At 35.9% G+C, this 12,254-nt stretch overlaps 1 protein-coding gene across 1 annotated transcript in view; it reads left to right on the top strand.

Moving 5' to 3' along the window:
* Window positions 1-12,254, top strand: part of TBCK (TBC1 domain containing kinase) — a 262,360-nt gene that overhangs the window by 123,002 nt on the left and 127,104 nt on the right. Inside the window, exon 20 of the mRNA XM_044681636.1 lies at window positions 1,809-1,894. Within this exon, the coding sequence (XP_044537571.1) occupies window positions 1,809-1,894 (86 nt within the window). The remainder of the gene's footprint in view (window positions 1-1,808; window positions 1,895-12,254) is intronic.

Below are 12,254 nucleotides of genomic sequence, written 5' to 3'. Positions count from 1 at the left end.
GGTTTAGAGAGAGAGAATATCAAAACATGGAGATGAATACTACATATGATATAATTTCAGGCTGCACTGTTTGACTGAACCTAAAAGATACATTTTTGTAAAGGATTATGTGTCTTCAATAGACTCTTAATTAACCATGTAATCCTGCACAGTAATTATATTTTATGAGCCTGGCTATTCAAATAAGGATAATATTTAACAAACTAGAGAATATCTGTGCAGAACTGCCCCAGGCATGAATTTCTTGTTAAAATGAAATGTATATTTTAGAAGTTAATAACAATTCTGCTTTCAACAGCACACATCTGAATTTATGTGATTACTGACTTTACTTACCTCTAGCTCCTGGGTAAATTGACTGCAAATTTGCTATTGCTAATTGTATAGAGAAAGAAACTAGGGAAAAGTCAAACCTAGCAGGTCCCAGTGACTTTTAGATCTGCTCTGCTCCTCATTGCAATATGTCACTCATTAAATTCTATAAATAGAATCCCCATTAAAATGTGAACTCCTTGAGGTCAGGGACTATGATTTCCCTTTCTTTGTATCCCTAATATTGAGCATATGCTTGGCACAAAGTACAGTAATAGTGATTTATGAAGTTTGTTGTCTTGAAAAAAAGTAAATGGGTGTCAAGTGAATAGCAAATAAGGTGAGCAGCACCTATTCCTTTCAAGTATTGTTTGAGCTTCTACCTGTTTTTATGATAAAACATTGATTAGTGATCTCAAGTTCAGTTCATGTAGTATCTGGAAATCATCTCACCTCCACTCCATGTGTGTTAGATGACTGATGATACATAGGACACACCTACCATTGTGAGAATTGATGAATAATTTGTAAAACACATTGTATCCTCAGAAATACAGCAGAGGGAAATGGAAGTTTTCTGGTAGGATTAAAATATATTGGGAATCAGTCTTGGGGAATTATGGACTATTAAAAGTAGCAAGATTTAAACTGGTAGGAATTGCTTTCAGGAATTTTAGAATTTAATTAGATGGGTGTTGGTTTGAGAAACAAAACTAGTTTTAATAAAGGCAGTTTTAATTAACTGTAAAAATCTAATTTAATTTTTTGTCATTTTGGTGCCCTTTCAACCAAAAAACAAGAAATTATGATGGATTGCTTCCCCCAACCCAAAGGTGACAGATTACTTAAAACAAGTCAATTAGACAAGGAGAGTATTTTCCTCAACTCTATGAGAAATGGCAATATTGTTGGAGTAGAAATTGGTTCATTTGAGTTGTAGTTAGTAGGCACTAACTAATAGATATACCAAATACAAATATTTAAGATTGATAAAAATTAAATTTAAAATTAAAACTTGTCTAGATACCTACTCCATAGACCGACCAACAATAACTTAAAATGATTTTGTAACATTTTTAGATTTATTCAGATTATCTTCTTAGAAACTCTATAAAAACTTCTGTATTGACGTTATAAACATCAAGAAAAAATGGTTTAAGGAAAATTCAATAGGGAAATAGCAATCTGTACTATTTATCCTGAATATCCTATGCAACTGAAGATAATGCATAAGTGCTATGGAAACAGAAGATGAGTTAATGATATTATTTAGCTGATATGAGGGTTAATTTCTTTTTCATTTTGCTGTAATTGAGCCAAATGGTTAGTAAACAGCTTTCTTCCTAGAAAAAATTCAGGAAATCTGATTCTATTCAAAGTGATTCATAGAATAAGCAAGACTATAATTATGTGAATTAAATGTTCCTGGTTAAGATTCCCCCCCCCCCATACCTTGCATTAATGACAATTGTCTTAACCATTGTTGTAATTTTCAGAATATCTGACAGTGTTCTCTCAGATGATTGCATTCCATGACCCAGAGTTGAGTAACCATCTCAACGAGATTGGCTTTATTCCAGATGTAAGTATTAGGAGATTTTCTAAATGGTGGTTAATGGAGCTTGGGAAGGAAAAGTGGAGGGGTAACAGAACCAGAAGAGTTTTTAAAAATCCTGTTGGTGCAGTGGGAGGTTCACATCTGAACAAGTTTATTGTTAATAATGAAAGCCTTCTGGCAGGGAGTTTGTGGGAGGAGGTTACTTTTTATTATTATCATTATCATTATTATAAATTCTGACATGAAAGAAAGGGCCTTCTGTTTTTTTTGGCATGACTTCTCCTTATGAACGGTCTTGGAACAAGTCAATTAAAGTATTTTTGTAGCATAGTAACATGTATATGGTAAATTTTGTGGTCGCGTCTTTGGGCCATAAGGAGGCATTTTTAGAATTGCTGAATGTCAGGACTGGACAGAGTTTTATAAGCTGTTCAATCCACCCCACTCATTTTACAAATAACAAAACTATAGTCCTCAAAGGCAAAATGTTCAAGGTTGATTACCTACTTATTTAATATATCTGAGATCAGGTCTTCTGGCTCTTTCCAAATTCTTCCCCAAAACACCCTTAATTCAAATATGTTTATAATACATAAACGTATCATATAGAAGATCAAGGGAGGAAATTAGGAAGTGCTAGGAATATATAGCTTAACATTAGCTACATCCTTCAAAGAATTCATGAAGTCATAGATCTAGAATTGGCAAGATTGTCAAAGTCTGGCCATCTAGTCCAAACCACTCATTTTCCAGATGAGAAACTTAGCAGGAACAAGATTCACACTCAGGTCCTCTGCCTCAAAATCCAGTATTCTTTTCACTCCATGATGCCACCTTTCCTTATCAGATAAGTTATATGAAGATCTTTGATACATCTAAGGTATTATGTTAGTTATGCAATAGATTGACCCAAGACTTTAAAATTTCCTAGTGTGAAGACTTTAAAATTTCCTATGTTAGAATGTCTTTAGAGCATGTTCTCTTGATGATTTTGTAGATCATGGACCCCTTGGGAAGTCTGGTAGACCTTTCCCAAAATGTTTTTAAATGCATAAAATACACAGGATTATAAAGGAAACAAATTATATTGAAATATAATTAGTAAAATATTGTAGTTCCAAGGTTAAGATCCCAGCTTTATGTCTTATATTATGCCCCCACTAAAAAGTCTCTTTTGTTGCTTTTGATTTTTCAGTAAAAATGTTAACTATCTCAGGGGGAAAAAAAAAAGATAAACTATCGTTTATCATGATTTCTCTGTCCATGGATTCTAATCAATCAATCAGAAAGGTATTTAGATAGATATAATCAAAGAGTACTCTTTTAATGTGACATATCTCTTTGTCTTTTAGCATTTTTGATGGAAATCTTTCTATGACTCGACAACTTAATATAGTTTATAGAATAGATTCTAAGAAAATATTCGTTGATTGACTGATAGGGTCTGCTTTCAGGGGGAAAAATGAACAAATCTTTTGAAATTATTGCTTTAGGTTTTTATAAAGACAGTAAATTTCCTATAATGTTGGGGTAGGGGAGAGGAATGCTTCCCTCCCTTTTTATATAACAGATACTGAATGTAATTGAATCTTTTCTTGGTGAATCATGACTGTCATTATGAACATCAATTATTATTATACTGTACATTCTTTAGGATTATTGAAGTGTTCAAGGACTTTTTTCCCTTATGATAAATGGCTCTAGCCTCCTGTATAAATTTGTTATTCTGTCTGTTTCTTAATGTCCTCCTCCTACCATCATCTGTGACCTTTCATTTCTATCATAGTAATTTTGCTTTATTTTTGTGGTAACTATTTATTTAGAACTTTTGGTTTACAAAACAAAATCAAACTGCTCTCTGAGGTAGAGGGCAAATATCATTGTCACCATTTTGTAGCAAAAGAAACTGAGAGGCAAACAGGAGAGAAGAATGGCTTGTCTAGGACCACACTAAGATTGTCAGAGCTGTGATTTGAATCCAGAGAATCAGACTTTGGAAGAGCTGAAAAGATCCTTATCCTTATGCTTCATTTATTTTTAAATGAACGTTTTGTAATATATCATGCCTTGATTTATATCCTCGAAATTAAACATGTTCTTGTAACAAAAACAGTTAAGCAAAAGAGACCCACAAAGAAAAAAAAGGAAATTTTTGTTGTTGTTCAATTATTTTCAGTAATATCTGACTTTTCATGACCCCATTTGGAGTTTTCTTGACAAAGATACTGGAATGGTTTGCCATTTCCTTCCCCTGTTCATTTTACAGGTGAGGAAACTGAGACAACCAGGGTTAAGTGACTTTCCCAAGGTCTCACAGTGTCTGAGCTTGTATATGTCTTCATAACTCCAGGCCCAGCATTCTATCCTCTGTGCCACCTGACAGCAATAGCAAAATAAATCAACATCTAATGGGACAGAACACCTTCCAGATTCTTTAGAGAAGATGGAACCACAGCAGGGTGTCCCTGGTTTAAGAGTGAAATAAGAATTATCAAAGCATAATTTAAAGCCTGCAGCGATGAAACAATTACCAATATAAAAAATGAATCTAGGGGCAGCTGGGTAGCTCAGTGGATTGAGAGTCAGGCCTAGAGATGGGAGGTCCTAGGTTCAAATCTGGCCTCAGACACTTCCCAGCTGTGTGACCCTGGGCAAGTCACTTGACCCCCATTGCCCACCCTTGCCACTCTTCCATGTATGAGCCAATACACAGAAGTTAAGGGTTTAAAAAAAATGAATCTAATGTGGCAGGCATTACCAAAGAAACAAAAGAGAAAGTGATGGATCAGTAATGCAAATACAGAGAAGTTGAGGACAATCTGGAAGAAGAGAAGCAAAAAGCAATAATAGTCTAAGAAAACCTGATCTTCATACAAGTAAAAATATATTGATGTAAAAGACTGGGTACATGAAGACAACTTAAAGATGATAGATTTCCCAGAGTAGCATGATAAAATAATTCAATAAAACTGCCCACAACTTCTGTTCCTCCCCCCAAAAAAATGCCAATTGAAAGACTACACAAATTATTGCCACAAAAAAGCAGCTTATTTTGCAAACTCTAAGATGCAAACATGATTAAATTTAATCATTCCACTGATAGACAACAAATCCTGTAAGCAACAGACCAACAAATCTTCACATGTGAAGGAAAGAAAATTTTAATAAAATAAGACTATTCTGTACGCAGCAAAAACATTACAGGGAATAGACTATTTTGAAAAGCAAAGGAGTTAAAGACACAATCCAAGGAGACATGACATAACCAGCAAACCGAACTTAAAAGTTAATGAAAAAGATAAACATTCAATAAAAATGAGGAATTTGAATCATTCTACAAAGAAAACAAGATGCAAACAAATTATTTGCTTTATAGGCATCTTAGACAAGAGAAATATGTAAGAAAAGTAAACAGATAACAACAACCAAGGAAGGCACAAATAATAAAAGAAATAACTCAAAGAAAAGGGGAAAAAAACTAAACTAAAAAAATAAAGATACTAATGTATCTAACAGCAGCAACAATAAAAATATCAAAGAAATCATTGAGATTTTTTCCTAAAAATTCACAGGGAGACAAAATTAAATATAAGATAGTGGAGGAATTGGCCTGAAACGTCATACACAAATTATACAACACCCTGCGTACACAGGGAATGATTTTTTTTTTTAAGTCTAAACTAAAAAATATGGGGACAGACAAAAGGGGAAGGGGAAGAAGAAAAGAGAGGGGAATGTAGAATGTATCCTAATCAAATCAGTGGTTAACAATGAAGGGAGAATAATTCTTGCAGCTTCTCAGGATGAAGAGAGAAAGGGGAATGAGAGAAAGTAGGAAATCTCATTTCATTGGTAGGAGTGGGTCCCCTACTAAAGAACATTTCCATGGGAGAAGAGAGATATTTAAAATAAGACGTTGAGACCTTACATGGCATATTTGGTGCTTAGGGAAACCACTCATCTTGCCTCAGAAGAAGAATCAGAATTCCTTGGGCAAATGGCACCTATAGGAATAAGAGGGCATGGACCCAGAGAAATTTTATGGCAGGTGTGAAAAAAAAAATAATGATGAAGGCAAATGGTAGTAAAAAAAGAAAAATACACAATAAGGGACATAAGAAAACTTCTGCCTTGAGGCAATATTTCTATCCTCTCTGTTACTTGCAAGAATTCTTATTTTTAAGAGTGAGAGACAACCAAAAAAGGAGGCCAAAGAGGTAGATCTAAGAGGTGATCACACCATGTTTAGGAGAGGAAACACAAAATTGGTACCTTAGAAGCTTTAATCCCATGTCAAATATAGATTCTAATGAAACAATAAATAAGAATAAAACATATGATTCAAAGAATGAGTCTAGAAGAGACAGAAAAGAAAGAAAATTATGAAGAAAAACAAGATAAATATTCTTTAGAAAAGGCACAGAAAATGAAATAAAAAACTTAGTAAACAAAAATTAGTTAAAGGGCAAATTTTACTTAACTGGGAGAAGATAAAGATAAAGGAAAGAAGGAATTAGAAACTGTAAGAAACAAAAATGAATTAATAAAGAAAAACACCAAAACTAGAGAGTGACAAAAAAGAAAAGGAATGTTAGGTGAAAGCCAGTGAGAATAGGTTGCTTGAAAGTAGATTAAGATAAAAAAAAAAATGTAGAAGAGACTAACTTCTGCCTTTATTTATGGAAGCAAGGGAAGGATTGGTAGGGTCCTAATTTGAAAGAAAAATTAGAAACAATGAAGAAAATATAAAGTCAGGTATTATATTTAATACACTTAATACCTAACTCAAAATTTAAATGTAAATGAATTAAACAATCTAGTTAAATAAAAGAAAGTGACTAATTACATAAGAAAACAAAATTCCATAATCAGTTGTTTAAATGAAACAGACAGAAAAAAAACAAGGGACTGGAAAATCCTAGTCTAAGACTAATATCTGCTGAACTGCTCTCCATTTCTCCCAGCAGTTATTCTTAATAGAGTTCTCCTAGTCATTTGTGTTCATGATTTTTTTGAACCCTAGAGTACTAAATTTGATTGCTTCTGGTTCTTGCTTGTTTCATCAGTTCTCTAGATGTACTCTGCTTTATTTTAGCCAACACTTAATAATTTTAATATTTACTTCCTATATTGTAGTTTGAGATCAAGGATTTCTAGGTCTCCTTCATTCCTATTGTTTTCATTATTTTCCTTTGTAGCTTGTATAATATGGAAAATGGCAGAGAGTTGCACATGTACAGAAGCTGTGCATGCCTAAGACCAAGAAGCAGCTCCGTGCAATATTAGGAATCACGGGTTACTGTAGGCAGTGGATACCTGGTTATAGTCTGATCTCAAAACCTCTGACAGACTTGACTAGGAACACTGTCTCAGAACCTTTAAAACTGACACGGGAGCACAAGCATGCTATAGAAAAACTGAAAACAACTGTGTTGTCAAGTCCTGCACTTGGTATCCCTGACCACGCAAAACCATTTCACCTGTTTGTGCATGAGGACAAGGGAATAGCCAGTGCTGTGTTGATGCAGACTCTTGGTGATCAGTTCAGACCAATAACCTATTATAGCACCCAGCTAGATGTTGTGGCTAGGGGAATTCCACCATGTATAAGAGCAATTGCAGCTGCTGCCCTAATGGTTAAGAAATCTTCAGATCTGGTTTTGGGATGCAGGATTATGCTGTACTCACCTCATCAAATAGATACCATCTTGAAAAACAGCAACCTGTAAGCGTTTACATCCCAACGCTTAGCCCAATATCAGATTGTGTTGCTGGGCAATGAGAACCTAACTTTCCATCGTTGTAAAGAGATCAACACAGCCACACTGATGCCAGACTTACCATTAGAAGGGGAACCCATCCATAGCTGTGCAGATACCTTGGAAATAGTTCAGAAAACTAGAGATGACCTGACTGATATCCCTTTAGTCTCTCTAGACCTGACATTGTTTACCAATGGTTCTGCATTTGTGGTAGATGGGGAGCGGTATATCTTTATGGTATGCAGCTCTACCAAAGTCCATGAGTGCTCAAGGGGCCGAAATCCTGAGTCTCACCAGAGCTCTTGAAATTGGCCAGGGAAGAAGGATAAACGTGTATTCCAACAGCAAATATGCTTTTAATGTAGTTCATTGTACAGGCCAAATCTGGAGATATCGGGGATATATAACTGCTGGTGGGAAGGAAATAGCCTATGGGAGCCTTATAGACCAACTCCTACAAGCTATCCAGTTACCCAAAGAAGTGGCAGTGATGCATTGCCGATCACATCAAAAGGGTGTGGATGGAGTCTCATTAGTAAACAGAAGGGCAGACATTACAGCCAAATATGGTGCCCGATTTGGTCCCATCCATGTGCCGAACTTCTCCTTGGTGGATGAAGCAGATCTAAAACAGGCATACTCCTCAAGGGAAGTGAAGCATTGGGTAGAAAATCTAGGGGCCAAATTAATGAGAGGTGTATGGTTTTCTAGTGAGGACAAACCCATTCTTCCAAGATCTCTATATAATACCTATGCAATGCATTGCACGTCAAAGGCCACTATGGGACCCAATCCCTGGTGGATGGCATTCGAAGACATTGGATGGCTCCTGGCATATCCACTTGTGCAATTAGAACATGCCAAAAATGCAAGGTTTGCTTTGCAGTACAATCAGGGCATGACCAGAATTAAGGGATAAGGGGGCAGACAATTGGCATATACCCCATTTGAGTGCTTGCAGATCGATTATATATCAGTGCCCAATTGTCAAGGTTACAAATATGCCCTAGTCATCATTGACAGGTTGACTCGATAGCCAGAAGTATTCCCTGCAAAGAAAAACATCTCAGCCTTTTGTGGTAAAGACACTTCTGAGAGAGATAGCCCCGAGATTTTCTGTACCAGCTAGAATTGATTCAGTCCATGGGTCACACTTTTCCCAAAACATCTTGCATGAGATTTATAAGACCTTGGGGATAAAGAGAAGCTTACATTCAGTTTATCACCCCTCATCCTCAGGGGAAATTGAGGTCTACAATAAGAGAATTAAAACCCTGATCGGAAAAGTGTGTTCTGAAAGCCATCTGAAATGAGTACAAGCACTCCCCATTGTTCTCTTTTATTTAAGAAGTCAACCCTGTAGTGACACACGATTGTCACCGTATGAACTTTTGTATGGTCACGCACCATGGCATAGTTCATCCCAGAAGTCAGCTCTCTTGTCACACCTTGGAGCTGAATGTCAGCTATATAAATATATAAAAGCCTTAAAGAAAAGACTGCATGAATTGCACAAACTAGGCTTGTTAACCCAGAGAGTTCCTTTAGACTTTAGCTTACATCAGCTTAAACCAGGAGATATGGTCTACATAAGGAACTTTGCAAGAAAATCTGTTCTAGACGCTAAATGGGTCGGGCCTTACTAGGTACTATTAACTAGTCCAACATGTGTAAAAGTTGAGAACAGAGACCCCTGATTCCATATCACACATGTGAAGCCTATAAAAGAACATGCTGTACATGAAGAACACCATGAAGAACCAACTGACTTAGAGCAACATGAAATAAATGCACGGCCAGATCCACAGCAGACAGAATGTACTGTTGAAGAAGAATGAACTGCTTGAATTTCTAAAAAGGAAAAAAGAAACTGCAAACTTTTTTTTGCAACACAAAAACAACACAATGGAAGTTAACACAATTACATCACAATAACTATTGTTCCTGATTAAGAAGGTGACAAGCCAACCACCCAACAAGATGATAGACAACAGACAAGTATGCATGTGGTACAGATGAAGAAAAGAAGAACACAGAAGCTACAAGCTGCAACAATTCACAGCAGAGGTGGCACTAAGGAATGGACAATCACAAGAGTTTTGTAATCTTTATTAAGTACTGTGCAGGAAGAGGACTGGAAGAAAGAAATACGTGAGGCAGTAATATCATGTCATAAACACACATTACACAAATGAGACATCACGTGGTAGCTTGCATGCCACACTACATAGGCTACACAAGGAGAATTGTGGTTCTCCAGTATGCCCAGAAGACCTGTGCAGAAAGGGGTAAGTATGTGCATGCATCAGCACTTATTAGTTCATTGGACAGTTCAGGGCTTCCCAGATCTTATCCAAATTCTAGTTACCCCCTCCTTGCCTATCCCTTCCTTCTTTTATTGATATAAACTCCATCTTTTAATAGCCGTTCCTGGGTATTATTTTGGGCATACTCACAGCTGCTATTAAGCTTGGTTTCTGTCAGTTGCCAGCCAAAGAAGTCAGATCCTTCTCAGTCCTTAATACCAAGATATCTAGCTTCTCCTCTGTTCCTCAATCAAACCTGTGGGGAATATAAGTTGAGGGGAACATCATTAGAGATTAGCTTTGCTGAGCCTTGTCAGAAGTCATTGCCCAGTCTCCATTTTTAACTGAAAACCAACTGCTGAGTGGGAGGGGTTTGAGAGCAAGGAGCACTTGCCCCTCCCCATTCACTCAAGCCTGTGTGTGTGGGAGGAGAGTGTCCTGTTGGTACCTAGCTCAGGCCAGTCCATCAGCTTCCCAACATCCCTGTTATTACAAACATAACACTTGACCATCTATTCTTTTATTTTGGCAAGTTTTATAAAGTAGTAGAACACTAAACTTGCACATTATTTTGTGTGCTATTGTTACTATTGTCGCATTCGTGCAACCTAAAATGAAGAGTAGTTTATACAATTAATTCTCTCCTTTTTTTCTTGTAAAGAGTACTTTGTAGTTTATAAGAGCAGCAAGGTAGCTTAGTGGATTGATAGCCAGGCCTAGAGACAGAAGGTCATGGTTCAAATTTAGCCTCAGTTACTTCCTAGTTGGGTGACCTTGGGCAAATCACAACTCCCCATCGCCTAGCCCTTCCCACTCCTCTGCCTTGGAACCAATATATAGTATTGATTCTAATATGGAAAGTAATAGTTTAAAAAAAAAAAGGTTTATGTGTGTCAAGATAGAGTAATAACCACATATTTTTTGCATCTTATAGTTTTTTTAATGGAATTCTTTATAACTCTTTCTCCAGGGTTTCTTAGTTAATTAATATACAGAAAGTCCAATTTTATAAGTTTATTTTATATTCTAGTACTTTATTTATATTAATAATTGTTTCAATATTTTTATAATCTGAGGTTTTTTCAATAAGTCATATAATCATATTGTTTGCAGATAGAAATAATTTTGCTTCTTCCTTGCCTTTTCTTATTCTGTCAATTTATTTTTCTTGTCTTATTGCTATAGATTGTTATCTTTTTTAATGTATACTCATTTGGATAAAGACCTCAGTGTCCTTATCCTTCTACTACAGAATCATGGACTTACTCTTTACCATGCAGAAAACTTCCTTTTGCTTCTAGGATTATGACTATGTACTAGCTAATTATCTCAAAATAAATGCCTAAGTGTTCTGAACAGAATAAAAGTACTAGAGTTAATTCATTTAACAAACATTTATTGAATATCTGCTATGTATAAGGCACTGTGGGAGATTAGTGACAGCTGAAGGAGGTAGAAAGCATGAAGAAGGCAGTATTCTGAACTTTGAGTAAGACATAGATTAAACAAGAACAGCAAAGTCATTCTGTAAATGGGGAATAATATGAGCAAAGACATGACTTAGTACAAAACTCACATTTATTTTATATTTAAAAGTAAGCCATTTTAAAAAAGATTCCATAATTTAGACCTTTTATTAATTCATTCATTAATAGCTTCTATAATTAGTCCAACATAAGGAGGTTTTTACCATATTCTATTTCAATTCATAAGTTGAGAGCTTATCACACACAGTCTCATGTAGCTTACTACTATTAAAAAAAGGATTAAAATTCATAGTTCTTCTATTACTATATTTATACATTACATTTTACCAGGTTATGGTATGTTAGGCCTATCATCCATTCAGCTGTCATTCTTTCCCTGACAAGGACTCTGAGCAACACGATGCAGTAGATAAGAGGCCAGCTTCATAGCCAGGAAGACTTGGGCCCAAGACTCAGCTCTAATGTATATTATATTAAATGCTTAATCCTTGGCAAGTCATTGAACATTACAATCTCTAGGCATCTCTCTAGAACTCTGCCCTGCAGAAATTTGGCCTCATGCTTCCTAGTTCGATAATCCTGAGCAAGTCACTTAACCCCCATTTGCCTTGCCCTAACCACTACTCTCCTTTGGAACCAATACTTAGTATCAATTGTAAGATAGGTGAAGATTAAAAAACCTATACCCTGCACAGAAGGTGCCAACCTACATTAGTAGAGGGATATTCTTCCTTTGGGAGTCTTTAGTATCAGAAAAATCACAAATCCTATCTCTGTTCTCTATGCATTGAAATTTCACCATTGTGTCATTTGGGTCATCCTCAGCATT

This window comes from Gracilinanus agilis, chromosome 6, assembly GCF_016433145.1.
Source record: "Gracilinanus agilis isolate LMUSP501 chromosome 6, AgileGrace, whole genome shotgun sequence".
NCBI lineage: Eukaryota > Metazoa > Chordata > Mammalia > Didelphimorphia > Didelphidae > Gracilinanus > Gracilinanus agilis.
This window is presented reverse-complemented; position numbering and strand designations above follow the sequence as displayed.